The sequence below is a fragment of the Pygoscelis adeliae genome, unplaced genomic scaffold, assembly GCF_000699105.1.
Source record: "Pygoscelis adeliae isolate BGI_AS28 unplaced genomic scaffold, ASM69910v1 Scaffold14, whole genome shotgun sequence".
NCBI classification, from domain to species: Eukaryota; Metazoa; Chordata; class Aves; order Sphenisciformes; family Spheniscidae; genus Pygoscelis; species Pygoscelis adeliae.
In genome coordinates, this window is record NW_008825109.1 from 422,679 (window position 1) to 440,420 (window position 17,742).

A 17,742-nucleotide genomic window follows, 5' to 3' on the forward strand; every position below is an offset into this window, starting at 1 on the left:
AAAATAGTGCTAGAAGGCACTGCTAGTGGAATTGTCGTCTGTGGAATAATACCTTCATAAAAGCAAAACAACCTAATAGGGTATACTAAATGTTCTGGCTGCTTGTCATTAAATATTCTAGCCTTCTGTGGATGTGATGTTTGGGGTGTCTAGGTATACTGCTGCAATAGAGAAGAGTACTTGGCTATATGATTTCAATTATATGCTTATTGTTATGTTACTACTTAATATAACTAATGTAAAATGATTGTACAAAGTAGTAGTCATTAGAATAGGAACCTCTGCACTTAACACTGAATGGAACTTTTTTGTTTCTACTTTTGGAGGAAAGGATACTATGCAAATTAAATTTAAGTACAATTAACCACTGAAAATGTTGTATTTAAATAAAATGCTTATTTAGGTTTTTAGTGTTATTTTTTCTCCTTGATTTTTTTTTTCAGTACCCCAAGTGTGACCATAAAATATGATTCTCTGCCTACTGCACCAAACTTCTTAAGTACTTCTTTTGCCATTTGGTCACCTGGCTTCAACTACAATGGTAAGTTATGATTCAGGTAATATATTTTCAGATCTTTTCACTCTAGACTGCTAGCTGTCTGGCTGATGAGGAGAATGCCATTAATGTTTCCCATTTTCTTAAAAAAAAAAAAAAATTTTGCTTGTCACTCCTGAGTTGTGATATTTCTTTTTTCAGGGATGTCTTCCTTCGTAGCTTGTAAATACTTCTAAACACTTAGTCACTGGCCGGTGCATCATAGGAATTATCATATAAAGCTAGTAGTGTGCTTTCAGTCATGACTGGTGTTAGACAGTTGAGTACGAAGTATAAATCCTGCCTCCACATAGTATTCTTTTAGTTACAGGTGACAATATTGCCATGGATTTTTACCTACTGTCAATCGGTCAGTGAACTGAATGTCTGAAATCATGCAATTATCCACTAGACCTATATAGAAAGCATGAATATTTGACATATGAATATAAACACCTAAACACTTTAAAATTTTAATGTTCTGCAGTGGCAGGTTCTAATGAGTTATAGCATGTCAAGTGCATTTTATTCAAGAACAGGTAACAAATTTTGTATTAGAGGCACTGTAGGTGAATGGTAAAAAGCCCGAATATTTTTGCTGTATATTTCTATGTTGTTACTGTAGTATGCTTTTCTCCCCTGCATTCTATTTAATGTATGAAACAACTAGTATTGCCATGTACTGGACGTGGCTCATATGCCTTTTGTTCCTTGAGGTTCGAGTAAAGGTATTTGCTTTCACAAACAGCTGATAGGGATGGGTTAAACTGAGGAAAACACACAAATATCTATGTGGGAAGGAGTACCTATTACAAGTGTTTCTAAGCTTTACTGAAGAGTGGAAGATGCTCCAAAACACTTCTCTATTTTTTGAATAGCGTAGGCTAGATTTTCTACTTGTCATCTCTAATTGTTTTGGTTAATATTTGTTATTTTATTAGGTGTAATTTCTATTCCTACTTTTAATTCTAATTGCCTTTCATCGTTCTAAGACTTCATAATTTAGTCAAAACCTTGCAAGTGTAGACCCTTGATAGTGGGATTAATTACTGTTGACGCAGTTACATGAGGTTTCAGCTGCCAAGTTTAGTATGTGCCAAAGAATGTTTGAGCCCATCTTCTAACTATAAATTCATATCAGTAGTAGTAGAGTTTTTGTAGTGTTTTTTATGTATGAGGATGTTTAAACAATTAATGGACTTCCTAAAAAAAACCTTTGTAATTCTTGCAGCAACAAGCTTTAGAACTGGCATTGGATCGTGCAGAGGTAAGGAGTAGCTGCATTATTTGTTTGCACATAATATATTGGTCTCAGTTAAAAAATAACTTGTATTTTTATATTTCTTCTGAAAAATGGTGAAGGAGCATGTTATGTAAATATATGTGTGTGTATAGATAATCACTCATACGTGTAACACTGGTTTTGCAAAATTCTCACTAAAATTGCTATGTCACATTTGTCTCTTACCCGTTGTACTGAGAACATCAGCAGGTGCAATGATGATAGCCTATGTAGGAATTCAGTTTTCTCCTTTTAAACCAGCAAATCTGTGTGCTGTGGAATAAGTGGAGCTGTACAGTGGTGATCCAGAGACAGCTGGCAGAAATAGATGGCAAGATCCTGTTTATGTTTTTAAGGGTAGCCCAGTTAGAACGAAGAGGCAAGTGCCTTCACATTCATGGTCTTTCATGCTGACATCTGATATAATGATTACATTGAACCCTATTATGGGAAATACATGTTTCTGTGGGAGGACCTCTCCATTGAAATTCTGAACTAAGGTGTAAATCAAAATACTTCAGATGAACAATAGAGACTTGGAAAAATCTTATTAGAATATAAGCTACATTTAATGTAGGATGATATCTTTATTCTTTTTTAATGCAAATATTTAATGTACACAAATTGTATTTATAATACACAGCTCTACAGAGAAAACTAGTGTAAATGCAAGAAAAAAGGGGAAAATTAAACTTCCTGAAGTTGGTTGTGTTGAGGACTACTTGATTTGTAAATATTGTCGAGCAAGTATGTGTGAATTTGATTGTATCTTAGCATGTTAATTTCAGTATGTTACCATGTTAACTGCAGTAGTGTTATTTACTACTGTAATTACAAAACATGAATGTAAAATCAAGACTTTGTGCAACTCATGCCATAGCCACGAAATGCTGTATTTCGCCGCTAAATTGAGATATGTCCTTGTTGATGACTGTAACATACACCAGATCGTGTTTAGTACGCTTTTGAAACAGTCATGTACCATAACCCTTAATTACTTTCTGTATCCATAGAACACTGTCTGGTAATGATCTAAAGTTGCCTGGTAGCTAGAATTAAATTTCTTTGTAATATATATGTTAATTTTTTGTTTACTTTTCTCTTCTAGTATATCATTGAAAGTGCCCGTTGGAGACCTCCCAAAAGAAAGTATTTATCCAGTGGAAGGTAGTAAGAGTTTCAGTATTTAGCTTTTAAATAACATTTCTTTGATTTAATTTTGGTTACATTTTAAGCTTTTTTAATTTCAGAAAATCCGTATTTCAAAAACTCTATGATTTATATATAGAAGAATGTGAAAAAGAGCCTGAGATAAAGGTAAGTGGAAATTGCTGAGAAGCTTTTCATTGCTGTCTGAACAGCCAAGTTCAGAAAATACTTTTCTATTTCATTTAATTCCTTTGTTAAAAAAAAGAAGAAGTTCTGGTAGTTACTTAAGGCTAACACTACAGGAGAAACAATTGTTATGACTTTTATGGACTAAACTGTGTAATTTAATAGTATCATCTCAGTTCAGTTTGAAATAAAAACAAGATGATGGGAGGGCCAATGGCTACCTGGTAACCCTAAATCTCTTTTTAAAGGTAATAAGGTAGAATGCTGGCAGAGGATTGTAAAGACTTCTCTTGAGATGCTTTTCTATATACGAAAAGAGAGAACTTCAAAAGAATGGTCTAGAATGCAGAGGTGTATCTAACAAGTTTATTAGCTAACAGTACTATTAAAATAACTGAGTGATATAATATGACTAGTAAGGCCTAGACTGGCTTGAATGACCTGTTCATTCTGACTTAATCCTGCATCACTGAAGTCAGTTGTCAAGTTCAGGGCCAGTGTCAATGCCACAGGCATTGTTGTCAGCATCACTGTTTCAGAATCAATTGCTTAGCATGACTGCCATAGGAAAAAATGTGGAGAATTTTTTAGAATCTGGGCTTTGCTGTAAATTCAGATTTATTTCTTGGGTAACTGATGAACTGCTAAGGCGTTTTGTGAAATTTTTTCATGATGTTAACAAAGAAACTCAGACAGGCTTAGCAACAATAAATCTAAGGTGTAAAAGGCACAAGCTACTTTGCTAAACTGTGAATATCAAATGGCATGAGAAGTGTGGAATCTGCTGTATTGCTGCTTCCCGCGGAAGTAAAAACCTACGAGAAGACAAATGGGAATGAGATATTAGTTACTGAGCACCTGTAATTCTTTTTGGTGATTCTGATGTAGTTGGTTTTATTTAGCATATGATCCTGATTCAAATCAAACGTGAGTAAGGTGTTAAGCAAATTACAGACTTGAAAAGATTAAAACATCAATAGCTTTGAATGAGTAACAAGATATTTGAGCAGCAGGGAGAAGATCAGGCTTGCTAGACTGGAATCTGGAAAAAAAGTAGGATTTCAGTGTGATAGTTGTTGCTAAACTAGAAGGCACTCGGGAAACTTACCCAACTATAGTAAAATTAAAGTAGTGAAGAGAGTTATAACATCACAGTAGATGAAGTAGATTATTGCTGATCTAGATTTGAGTAAAAATTTAAGTTCTTCTTTACTGAAGAATTGGAAGCTTATTGGGATAGAAGAAATTTGTATTTAGAGCCCTTATTCACTGAACGAAGATGTGGATAGTTAATAGATATCTTGGTCTTATGTTATGGATTGTAATTATTGAAAATGAGAAGCTCAAAGATCGAGGTGCAAAGGTTAGAAGATAATGCTATTGTGAAACTTCATCCATGAGCATAGGACTGCTTATTTGTCTCTTAATTTGCACAATAAAACTCAAGAAGGAAATAGTATTATGAGTAGAGTTTGGCCAATGACTTGAATGTAGGTTAAAGGTTTTAGTGTACAGAATTGTCAGTTTCTATTCTGGTATTGTACCATTTTGATGGTACAAGTTGTAATTATGTTGTTCACTCAGAAGCAATTTTTAAATTAACACTGAATATTATTTTTCAGTCTTAACTTTCTCCCTTTATCTTAGCTCTTGTAATACTGCATCTCTCCCATGTTCCTATTTTCTACCCTGCAGTTCACTTGGTCACTCATATCCTTGTTCTTGGTGTTCATAGGGAAGACCAGATTTTCCACAATTATTCACAAAGGACTAATTATTCATCCTCTTTGTTACTTCTCAGCATCTCTTCTATTTGTGCATATGCACACTAAAGAGAGAACTAACTATGTTGAGGTGATTAGCTAGAGCAATTTGTTTCATTTGGACTCTAGTTTGCAGCATTCCTGTACCTAGAAGTTAAAAGAAATAAAAATCAAAACAATAATCAATAATTTTGGAAGCAGTCTGAAACACAAACGTGGAAACAGACCTGATCTGTCGGCTGGAAGGATCTACGCTAGGCAGGTAAATCTGAGGGGCTCCACTACAAAAAAAACCCACCAAACAAAAAAATTAAAAATCACTCATCAGTCGCCTGTTCTCAGTTGGTGCCTTCTGACAGCTGTGCATGGCAGCGTCAGTGTGCAAGCATGAAAACATCTCAGAGTAACACTGTTCTGAAACTTTCATTAATGAAAGTCACTTGAGTTTCACATTGGACTAGTGCAAAAATAGTAACGCACATATCTGCTACTTTGCTGTAAAAGTGCTTCTAAGACGTATGCTGGTAGCTGTGGGGAATGAGTAATTATGTTACATGAATAAACCAAATGGTGCCAGATAACAGTGGGGGTTTTTTTTGTTTGTTTTGGTGGGATTTTTTTTGTCCTTGATTAATCTCTGATGGTGATGAATGACATGCAGGGTTGGATGTATTTGGGAAATTGTATAAAACATCATCTTGCATGCATCTTTCTGTTCTTGAAGACAATATAACTAACGTGTGTGTAAGGTGAGGAAACAATTGACAAAACAGACTTTGTTCAGACCACAGTATTCCTGAAGTTTGATCTGCAAAAACTTACCTTAGGTGTTACTTACGAACCAAATGTTTTCTTGCCTCCACTACAGAGGCTGCATGGCCCTTTGAGCTGCATTAATACTAGTCTCTATTGGAATGGCAGCCTAAAGATTGACACAGCCAGTTACATCCTAGTGGAAGCATACTTAGTTACGAGTTGCAGTCTTCTCTTAGGATCTGATTTTGGTTCAGCTAGGTCACAAACATCTTTAGGCTTATATTTATTCCTTGTATTTTGTAACCAAAAAATGATGCTTCCTCAAGTTGTTTTATCAAGTTGGGTTTTATTTTTCAGTCAATATGTACAAAACTCCACTTTGTTCTTTCAGGAAGCAGAAAAAGCAATGCTTAGCATTGTTCATGAAGTTAATTTTCAAATAGTTAATAGTTCTGATGAGGTTGAGACAAAATTGTACATTCCAAGGTGCATCTTCTGTACATTCATAAAGCGGTGCTGGGATTAATGAAACATGTCCAAAGTCAAGGGAAGAACCTGGGGTGGGTGTTTTAGATTTCTGTTTCACAGAGATATAGTAAATAGCTACAAGAGCATTTTTTTGTGGAGGTGATCTGTTTGTTTTATGTTTTTTGACCAACTTTGCAGTCATAAAGGTAAGTGGGAATACCGATTTAAGATGCTACAGCGAGGGACAAGAAAAGCAGTCATGATAAAGATCATAATTTTGTGTAACACCAGTGCACCGTTGGAGGAGTAGGTATTAAAATTAACATTTCACTCATAGCCAGGGACGGAAGAGTAACAAACATAGCGTAAAATCACTACTTCAGTCTTGTTAGGCAGGAGTACTCTGTATTCTTGATTCAGTGGTAGTCATCAGAAGTCACCTTTGCCTTCTCTGTGCTGCTTCCCAGCCATCACTCACTCACTGTGGTGCGTGTTCAGGAGGGAGGAGTGCCGCTTTTCTGTGGATGAAGTCAGAGAAGGTTAGGAGTTTTAGCTGATGTAACAGAGCAGTATAACTGGCCTGGTTGCTTTGTATCTGAACAAAAAAAAATCGCAATATACTGCGATGAACACTTAAGAAATGTAATACACCTCAGGCCACTCCTTGATCTTTAAAACCTTTCCAGACAAGACCTAATGCTTAATATCAGCTCTGAGCTAGTATCTCCAATAGCCAGCTCAAAGGAGAAAGCTGATTTTTGTAGTCATAAAAAATTTTCATGCTTAGTGAAATGTAACTTTACCTACTTATTGAAATGTTTGTACTTATAATGCTAATTTACTTCAATGTTGTCGTGGATGGAGTGAGACTGCACTTCACTCGTAAGACAGAAGCAAGTATACACTTTATTGATAGAAAACAGTGAGTTAACAAAGTTCAATGGTACATGCAACAGTGATTTAACAAGATTCGATGGCAAGGTACACTTGATTATTTACTGCATAGAGGACAGGGTCAGACAAAACTGTCAGGGAGACCCTCCTGTTGAGCCATGAGATTCAGAAAGGACCCCCTTGCTTTCTAAACTCCTTCTCAGAGAGGAGTCTAGGTGCGGCTGGATCCAAACCTAGTCCCAGACTTAGTCAACGGTTTATGTCTAAAGGATTATATATACGCAATTAATCCTTCATATCACTTAGCTAAGATTTCAAAGTTTAACGTGCTGTTAGTCACTTACCGAGGATCTGTCATGGCAAGGAATCTCTCAACCTCGAGGAGTGACCTTGAGAGGCGTCCCTACTTAAGGGGAGATCCTGTTGTGCAGCCCGCTGCCGTGCAGGAGAGCTCAAAGGGCTCTTGGGCTGCTCACGATTTATAGGGGTAAGATGATTGACTCATAGTCATATTTGCATGCCAATCACTGTGGTTAGGTGGGTGCATTTCTCACAGTAGCCCTTGGTTATTGTGTTGTTATCTGGCTCTCGAATCCACTTTGAGCTGGACCAAAGCATCCATTACAACTGCCCCTAGTAGTTACTGCTTGAGCAGGATTACAGGAGATAACGGTCAGGTTGGGCGGGGGAGCACACCATCACAAATGTCTTAGAGGCTTTATATTTTAAAATGTGCTTAGAATATGTCTTAAGAAGTTCAGGTCATATGAATGCAGTGTCAAAAATGTTCTTAGGCCTGTGTTACTGTCCTCTCCTCTGTCTTCCCCCTTCAACATCCTAACCCCCAAAATAATGAAACAAGCAAAAAAAACCCAAGCCATAACTGCCCAACTATTATTGAACAAAACCTAAAAATTAAAAAAATAAAACTAACATGTCATTCGCTGAATAAATTTACATCAGAGTGATGCGATTAACTCAATTTAATTGCATTTACAATTGAGTTACCATTATGTATTTTACTTAGGAGGTGTTTAAGGAGCAGAGGCCTTCCATAAAAATAAATCTCATGGCTATTTCTTGCATGCATAGACAAATTTCTGGGGAAAAAAGATGAATTGTTTATTTAGAAATTCTATGAGTGGTTACTAGTTAGTATAAATTTATACAGTGCCTGTATTTTGGATGGAATAATGCCCTTAATTGAATGAACCTTTTTCTTCAGCTCATGAAAATAGTAAAGTTGAATTAGAAATGCTAACAGTATTATTAGTAACAACTTCTAGAAGCAGTATTAATTCTGTCCCAATGATAAAGGAATGGAGTTCTTTTTATTTTTTGATTGCTTTCTTTCTTATTTTTAAATATAACTTTAGCATAAATAATTAGTTTCTTCTTAACCTCTCTTACATGGTCTGATGATCCTTTCTTAAATCAACTCCTACAGAATTCTCATATTCCTTTCTGTCCTCCTAATGCCATTGCATAACTAAATATGAAAGTATTAATCTATCCAACACTGAAAAAGAACTTTTCCATCAAAAGATGACTCTCAATTCTTAAGAGCAAAGATGTCAGACTAGTTGAGTGTTGACTTCGCTCTCCAGTGGCAATTACTGTACCCCAGGCTACTTCATACTGTGTTGAAGTGAAAGCCCAATATCTAGCTATATCCCCTACTCGGCAATGTGTCTGAAAATTGAAGCAGCACATGTACAATCTCTTGTTCTGGGGTAGATGTGGAGGGTGGTTAACAGGAGTTTTAACTGAAGAAAATTTTGCGCAATAGGCTGCATCACCAGAGTCCTATATGAGGAACTGGCTTTCCTGAGTAGCCTCTACCTTTACTGTTGCCATGACGTGTTTTCCCCCTTTCTCCCCTGCTCCTCCAGTTCATTCGCAATTGATTCTCCAGGATTTATGTGCTACTTGTCCTTTTCTTTGTGTTAGTTTCCACAGTTTCTAAACTATAAAAGGCAGCAGGATGTAGTCACCATCATTCATGATGCATGGAGAAGAGTTAACTTTGGGCGATGGTTCCAAAAACTACATAGCAGAAGATGAAAAATATTTTCCTCCTTTTTCTCTGTGTATCTGTTAAAATGATCTGTTGGATTATATTGCTGTGGTATTTGGGGTTTTGTTTTTGGTACTTTTCTCTTAGGAACAGTTCCCCTAGAAGTAATGATCCTGCTTTCTATCTTCCCAATATCTCTGCAAAGATAAATTTGTTTAAAAAGAGATAATCCTAGCACTCAGACTGCCCAACTCTCATTTCACATGCACCCAACTAAGTAGTAGTGGGCTAATTTCCAGTGAACACCTCCACCCAGGCACGGTATTCAGCTGTGAAATCTACCCTCCAACCAGAAGATGTAAAATTATCTGAGGTTTAGAATTCATCGTTTTAAGTTCTCGGGGGGCTTTTAAAATGTTTAAATTTGTAGGATGTACATGGGGTCTTTGAAACATATGAATTAACTTTAAAAATCTGTTATACATGGAAAAGATCATTCTTACAGTTAAAAAAGGGAATAGTCTCTGCAGCTGCTGGATCAGATTTCAGCAAATACAGACAAGGCAATGCAATTAAGAAAGCTTCCAAATGCTGTAATTCAATATTTTAATCCTGGAAAGAAATATCTGCTTCTGTTAGGAATATTTGAAAGTACTAAATATTTTGTTGTTGTTATCAAACAATGTATAGTGTGTAAATGATGGTATAAATGATGCTTGTAGAAATGATACAAATAATAGTGCACTGTAGATTTACAACATTGTAGCGTAGGGTCATTCTTGTTAACTGTGTTATCTGTGGATTTATAATTCAAGGGGGTTTCTTATTTAAATGAGTGGTTTTTTTTTTAAATCTCTGTGTATAAGTACGTATAATAATACATAATGAATATACTCTGCTGAATACAGTCCAATTAAATTTAACTGGGCTTGTTTAGCTATATACTTCAACATTAATCTAAATAGTACTCATATTCTAGCAATTATTTTTATTGCTACTAATTACTTGATAGTATTATGTTCATAAGCAATGTTTACTTTTAAAGCAGAAGCTGAGGCGAAATGTGAATTTACTTGAGAAGCTGGTTATGCAGGAGACGTTGTCATGTCTGGTAGTGAACCTCTATCCGGGAAATGAGGGTTATTCACTTATGCTCAGGGGAAAAAATGGTTCAGGTAATATTTTTTGCTATTTATTTTTAAAAATATTCAGAATGCTCTATAAATAGTTAGAATGTGTTGTTGCTTACATTTAACTGTTTCACTTCTAACATAATCCCTTGTGGAAAAAAAAACCCCAACACAACTGTACTTGAACTAAGAATTTGCACAAAACTGTGAGGTGCTCAGAAACGGTCTCTAACAGTGCGGCGTAAATCAGTAGATATGAGTCTTTTCGATAGCCTCCCATTCTTTTATTTCCCCTTAGCTTCCTGAGCTGCTTATCTGAGTTTCTCTCGCTTCAGGCTCCTTCTGTAAAATTGTTTCTTTTACTGCTTCCTAAATCTAGGTCTGACTAAAAGCATCTGTGTTCCAGTTTAGTTGCATCTTCGTGCCACTGGTACTGTGACGTGCAATAAAAGCATACAGTATATCAGCTGGGAGCAAAAATTTCATCTCATTGAGCTATAAAGACATGTTGCCTTTAGGCACAATAAGAGCAAAATTAAGCTCTGGGAACAGAAATGGATGTAAAAAATTAATACTATGCAAAAAAAAAAAAAAATTCCTGTTTGGATAGGTTTCCTAGGCCCTGCTTTTTCCTGTGGCAAGCTTCTTTTAGATTTCATGTTGTTAAAGTTTGAACTTGAAAGGCAGAAGAAAAGCAATATGTTTTGTTTAAATTCAGATTCTGAGACCATTCGGCTGCCTTATGAGGAAGGAGAGCTGCTTGAATATTTGGATGCAGAGGAGCTACCGCCTATTTTGGTTGATCTTTTAGAAAAATCTCAGGTTTGAAAGTTTTGTCTTCAAAAATAATTTATGTTTTGTACCCAGATAGACCTTGATTTTTTTGAATGCTTCACACAGGTGATTCCAGCCACAAGATGTAAAACACTTGTGCATTTGGAACTGTAATATTTAATGCCCCAAATACATATTTTATTATTTATTAAATATATTATTATTTATTTAATTTTATTAAATTATTATTTCCTATTTTATAGGAAAAAAATACTGGGGAGAAAGGGATATAAGAGACATTGTTATAGTTAAGGCTGCCAAACAACTTCAACTCTGCTCTAGCAAAATATCCTTTGTTCTTTGTCATTATGAAATATTTAACAGGGGAGTTTCTTACAACTACATTGCTGGCATGTGAAAACACTGCATTTGAAGCTTGTATTTTAGGTACATCTAGGTATGTAGTAAAGACCACTGGTCTGACAAAATTAGTGATTAGTTTTATTCATAGTATCACTACATATTATATGATATATAACAAACTTCTTTTTGGAGGCAGGGGCTGAAGCAGGTTGGTAAATATTTGTTTATTTACAAGTTGGGTTTTTTTGTTTCAACTAGGTTAATATTTTTCATTGTGGATGTGTCATAGCAGAAATACGTGACTATAGGCAGTCTGGTAACATGAAATCGCCAACATACCAAAGCAAGCACATTCTTTTGCGTCCTACAATGCAGGTAAGAAGTGTTTTAAGTCATTCCTCACTGTTACGGTAGTTCCTAGGCTGGGTTTGAACTATTGCTGAACATACATTAAGAAATCTTATTATTTAGTTGAAAGCTAATTACCATTATGTCTTCTTCCTCAGACTTTAATTTGTGATGTGCATTCTATAACAAGTGACAACCATAAATGGACACAGGTGGGTTAGTTATTTTAAAACTTTACAGTGATGTGGTAAATACAAAAAAATTAATTTAAATTATTTATTTGTTTAATAAAATCTGATAAACAAAACTGATTGGTTTTGATTAATTCAAGCTGTCAGTGATGTGCATAGTGCTGCATAGGATACGCTCCAGAAAGCTGCCAAATTAACTTGTTAATAGCATCTTCCCACAAGATGCCATAGAAAACAATAGGATTTGTGAAAAGTTTTGTAGAATCAGACCTTAATTTTTGGTAATGCAGAATGACAGTATTGGAGTTACTGTAACTAGTTTACCTTACTGCATTCACCTTCAACATACATCCCCAGAACAACAGTTGGAGTCTAATGACACAATTGCTCCTCTAGCATCATTTTGTAATTGATACTGTTACAGTAAAGAGAATCCTAAGTAACTACGGTTGTACAGTTATAGTTATTTAATTGCTGAATAGCATGGTGTACTCAGTGTGCTCATTTGTATTTCAGAGGCACAATCATGCTCAAATCCATTTCAGATTGTAATCTGAAGTCCCAGGTAGATTATCTTTATGGCACTGATTGCCAGTCCATTAATATGAATCACTGACAGAAAATGGATTTCATTACCACTAGTACTGTGTTTAAAACAAAGAAAACAAAAAACCAGAACGTGCCCTCTACTTTTCAGAAGGATTTGTTTTCCTATTGGAAACCCCACCCAAAGCTCTGTAACTCATAATAATGGTTAGTGATACTTAACTGTAAATATTTTCTTTTGTCGACTATCCATACACAATTTTTTCAGTTTTCTTTAAGATAATGTGCACATATGCGTAGGTATATATCAACTTAATTAGTGTAAAATTCTTCATATTTTTACATTTATTAATAGCTGTGTATATTACAGGAGGACAAACTCCTACTTGAGAGCCAACTTATTTTGGCTACAGCAGAGCCTTTGTGTCTTGATCCTTCAATAGCAGTGACCTGTACTACAAACAGACTCCTGTACAACAAGCAGAAGATGAACACTCGGCCCATGAAACGGTAGTATTCAGTGTGAAGCGTATTGAGACTTTCTTTGAAATTTTGTGACGTGTTTCAAAGAAAAATATAAGCAATGCTTTACGTGAAAATATTTCTTCTCAGATGCAGTGCTCAGAGTAATATCTACTTAAATATTAGGAATATGAGGAACAGTCAAGAAATTATATCTTATTTTTTAGTGCTCAGTATTGTACTGTATTTCAGTTAGTAGAGGATCTTGTAATATGCTTATTTTTGTATATCAAAAGAACGTGTGTATATTATTTTTTAACATAATATGTTATTGCAGTTTTGATTTTGTCCTTTTTTGCGTAATTCAGATGTAAGCTGTGTCAGATGGCAGCTCAGTAGTGTAAAATACATAAATGGATATCTTGCATATTGGTCTCTGGTTTGTTAAAAGCTATGTACAAGTTTAACCCTGAATGAGAAAATCAAGGGAATTATTTATATGCTTGACATTTAGGCTAAACAGAAGTGTTAGGCATATTAGAATCTTAGAAAACTTAAAAGTCATGTGGAATGCAGTGTATACAAAACGTTGAAATTGTTTCACTTCTGTGCATGGTTGTTCACTTTTTTCCACAAAAGCTTGAAATGGTTCACATTTGTTCTTCTAGAAGAGTTGCATTCACTCTGTAGAATGAAAACGTACTAATGGCCTGTCAGAATTATTGAAATATTTAAAACTAGATTTGCATTGAAATACTATGCTAATAGACATTACCACTGGTTGTACAAAAAAGTATAAATAGTGAAATTGATCAAGCTGTCCTTTAAACTGGAGCTTGGTGGTCAACAAGGTTTCCACTAGAAAAATAGGCAAAGATGTTAAATGAATGTCCAGAACAACATTAATGTACCAATGGGTTTGGCATGAGACAAAGAATGGAGGGTAGTTACTGTGTTTGTAACTTTATCGTTACATAAGCAGTACACGGATCTTTTGACAGAACTGATATCTATGATAATACGCAAATATTTTAAGCTGGGCAACTTTTCAGTTAGTTACTTATTTTGACAATGTACTTCAATTATGCATTTCAAAAATGACCCCATTCTTAGTGCTGAAACACATGAACAGAATACTAGTATTTTTAAAAAACAGGAAATCAAGAGTTTGAGTTGTACAGTGTAATCCAGAATAGCAATTTTAAATTAATATTTCAAAACCTGTCTTTTAGTCTCAATGTAAGTAGAATTTCCCTGCATATTTTTGTGTTTGTACACAGGCAGTGGGGAATTCCCTTTTGATGGTTTTACAAGCTTATCTGTCATTTTACCATAGGTGCTTCAAAAGGTACTCAAGGTCGTCTCTGAACAGACAGCAGGAAGTAGCTCACTATTCAACTCCACCTCAGCTCAGACTACTTGACTACTTACAGAAAAGAAAGGAGAGGAAAGGAGCCCAGCAATATGACCTCAAAATTTCTAAAGCTGGAAATGTAAGTGTTCTGAGACAGAGATGGGTATACTTCTAACTATTTGTTTAAAACATTTTAATACATTAATACTGCTTTTTCATCTTCCAGTGCGTAGATATGTGGAAACAGAACCCTTGCTACTTGACTGCACCTTCTGAAGTGGATGTAAGTCCAGTTGTTACCATTAGCAATTATTAGCAATTGTATTGATCATTGTGTTGAATGAAGAAGTGACTAAAGAGTATCCAGTATCAAAGAATGATCTTTAAAAAGTGGGAGTGACTTTAACGTTTAAAATTATTTTTCTGTACTGTAAGGTATAAACACAAGCTAAACCATACTGGAATACGTTGCAATTGTAACGTGATAGTTTGGATGAGATAAACAGTGAAAACGGACCTTTAGTATTGTTCATCTGTGGGTTCAATGAGCACGTCTATTTGAAGTTGTCTGATCATATAAAAAAATAGAAAAAGAAATGAGGTAAGGAAATTATTTAAAAATGAGTCACTTCTCAGCTTGGTAGAAACTCCTCTTTTTGACATGTTATGATACTATGGGACATAATATTTTCAATCGTTTAATTTTTTTATACAAGAATTCTAGTTGGGAATTCTTCTGATCGCTCTGTGTGCATTCTTCTCTCGGGGACTTCACGTTCTCAGTTTCTGGCACTGCCAAAATACATACTACTAGCATACAGAAGGGACTCAGTAGACTGGACAAGATTTTAGCTTTGAACTTAATAGGGCTGGCAAGAGTGTGCATTACACATGAAATTATGCTGTAGGTTTGTACAAACCTCCTCTCCCTTTGCACTTCAACAGGGTTGTACCTGACCTAATTGGAGTCTTTAGGAGTTACTGGTATTGTGAAATTTCTTAACCGTTCCGCATTGCAGGCAGTGATTTCAGCCTGTAGCCTTAAGCCATGTTTCACACTTTTGTTAAGTTTAACATAGCAAATATGGTGTAACAGAACAAATGTAAAGGTCTGAAGGTTCTCCAATTCACTTTTTCTGAATGCATAATACAAAGGGGGGACGCTGTGCAAAGTATCAAGCTATCCTTGTCTGTTTCTTGCACACTCACTTGTAAAGACTATCATGTTAGCCACTATTAAAAACAAGAAACTGTGCCAGATTGACTTTAACTCTGGCGCAATATGACTATTGTTCTTTCTTTTCTGATATCTCCATTTTCTCTAAGGTGGAAAAATACGCCAAAGTGGAAAAGTCTATCAAGCCTGATGACTCACAACCAACTGTCTGGCCAGCCCATGTGAGTAGTTCAGACCTTTGGCCAAACTTCTGTCTCTAGTTAAAATGCCTCTTATTTCAACAAAATCTAAGTAATGTGGGAATAGTCTTCCCTCCCCCAATTTAATTAATCTTCCATGTGTTATATAGACAGAAAGATTACCACAGATACTTGTAATTTCATACAATGCAGCATGCATGTGATCAGTCTTGTAATTTCCTCAGGCTTTCCAGAAATACAAGGAAAAGCAACTTTAATCTCCCAAGTAACATGCTGTTGCTGTATAGTAAAGAAAGCATATTAAGTTACAGAGAGCGGTACTCTGCTCAACAAATTGCTTTCTTCACTCAGATACTCAGATTGTTGGAAAAGAGCTTCTGTTAAAATCAAAAAGTTAAATGTGGAAAGAGATTAAGTAATGTTAAATACCTCTTACAAAAAACTTTCTGCAATGTTTAAGTTGAACCTTAAGATTTTTGGCACAAATTACATGATTTGATAAGTAGTAGTCATTTAATATAATTAGCCATAAATCATTTCATAATATCTTGCCTCTGAAATTACAAAGAATTAATCTTTATTAACAGCATCTGTCATGATGTCTTTGTAGTTTCATATTAACAAAAAGTAATCCTTTCCCACAGGATTTAACCTTTATCTCCAATGTTTTACTCAGAACGTTTTTTTGCATTGTCATAATGTATCTAAAACTTTATATATGTTTATCCAGTCTGCCTTTCCATATCTAACATGATTGTTTAGGGTTTGCAATATTTTTGTATTTTTAAGAGGTGATAAACTTTTTTCTTTCATCCCTTTAGATAACTTCTTCTCAAATCACTTTCATTTTAGATAATGCACCCCTTCTTATAGAGTGTTTCTTACTGTATTGTATAGAACTGGCATATTTTACTAGCTGTTTCTGTTATCACTTGTTTAAGACTTATTTGGTTATTTTCTTCTGTCTTTTAGGAAATAAAAGATGATTATGTGTTTGAATGTGAAGTTGGTAATCAGCTTCAAAAAACAAAACTGACCATTTTTCAGTCTCTTGGCAATCCCTTGTACTATGGTAAAATTCAGACACTCAAAGGTGATGAGGAAAATGACAACCTATTAACTCCATCACAGTAAGTTACATGTTCTTTTAAACTGTGCTATGATCTGATAGATGAAGGAAGACAAATGTTACTTATTTTCAGTCATAAAAATACTCTAGAGCTAGAAATGTGATTTAAGAGTTTTGTTTGGAAAAATTCAGCTAATGAACCTAAAATTTTTTTAACAAATAAGTTACACGTTCTTTTAAACTGTGCTATGATCTGGTAGATGAAGGAAGACAAATGTTACTTATCATTTTCAGTCATAAAAATACTCTAGAGCTAGAAATGTGATTTAAGAGTTTTGTTTGGAAAAATTCAGCTAATGAACCTAAAATTTTTTTAACAAACCCAAAACAAAATGCGTTCAAGCAACCATCATACCTTAAATGTACTTTTATGTTAAATCTGCATGTTCTTTTACATTAAAGATATATTGTAAAAACAAAAAAAAACCCCAAAAAAACCCTCAACAATGCAAATTCTGGAGACACCGTGAGACATTGCTAGCACTCTTTCAGTGTTACTCGTAATTTTGATTGTTGTCAAAATTTGCCTGATGCTGTGAAAACGTAAGACTTCATTATATTATGTTTACCCTTACTCAAAGAAATTTAGGCTAAATAAATGAAGAAAAACATGAGCTCCTAAGAAGCTTCGTCATTTTGAATTGTTTTGAATCTGCTGTTGTTGGCTGTGGTTCTACGAAGATTCTCTATTCTTGGCTCTTTTTGTTGTGTATACCAGATTATTTGTATGGAGGAACCTGTTCAGCAGAATAGACCCTATCACTTTCAGTAAGACAAGGAGCAGTGAGCCTGAGCCTGAGCAAACTTGAGTTCTGTTAATGAAAATTGTTTTTATTCTCTAGTATGTAATTCCTATCTAATTTTTATTAAAATCTTCTTAATACTCAGAATGTTTTATCCCTAGACTGAGCTATTTACTGTTTATTTCCATACTGTTGTGGTTTAACCCCAGCTGGCAACTAAGCACCACACAGCTGCTCACTCATTCCCCACCCCCTCCCCCCCCTCCCTGGCCCGG

The 17,742-nt window shown here is 35.1% G+C and overlaps 1 protein-coding gene across 7 annotated transcripts in view; it reads left to right on the forward strand.

The window, feature by feature from the left end:
• The first annotated feature begins 440 nt into the window (after positions 1 to 440).
• SUPT20H (suppressor of Ty 20 homolog (S. cerevisiae)) overlaps positions 441 to 17,742 on the forward strand; it is a 35,226-nt gene continuing 17,924 nt past the window's right edge. For 5 of the 7 annotated variants that reach the window (XM_009327705.1, XM_009327708.1, XM_009327709.1 and 2 more), the window contains exons 1-13: positions 449 to 541; positions 1,767 to 1,802; positions 2,926 to 2,984; positions 3,068 to 3,134; positions 10,096 to 10,225; positions 10,899 to 11,002; positions 11,576 to 11,692; positions 11,824 to 11,877; positions 12,773 to 12,912; positions 14,201 to 14,357; positions 14,445 to 14,501; positions 15,545 to 15,616; positions 16,568 to 16,725. In XM_009327705.1, coding sequence (XP_009325980.1) covers positions 539 to 541; positions 1,767 to 1,802; positions 2,926 to 2,984; positions 3,068 to 3,134; positions 10,096 to 10,225; positions 10,899 to 11,002; positions 11,576 to 11,692; positions 11,824 to 11,877; positions 12,773 to 12,912; positions 14,201 to 14,357; positions 14,445 to 14,501; positions 15,545 to 15,616; positions 16,568 to 16,725 — 1,154 coding nt within the window. In that variant the 5' untranslated portion in view covers positions 449 to 538. Of the gene's footprint in view, positions 542 to 1,766; positions 1,803 to 2,925; positions 2,985 to 3,067; positions 3,135 to 10,095; positions 10,226 to 10,898; positions 11,003 to 11,575; positions 11,693 to 11,823; positions 11,878 to 12,772; positions 12,913 to 14,200; positions 14,358 to 14,444; positions 14,502 to 15,544; positions 15,617 to 16,567; positions 16,726 to 17,742 lie in introns of all 7 variants that reach the window. The other 2 variants (XM_009327707.1, XM_009327711.1) reach the window with 1 other exon arrangement.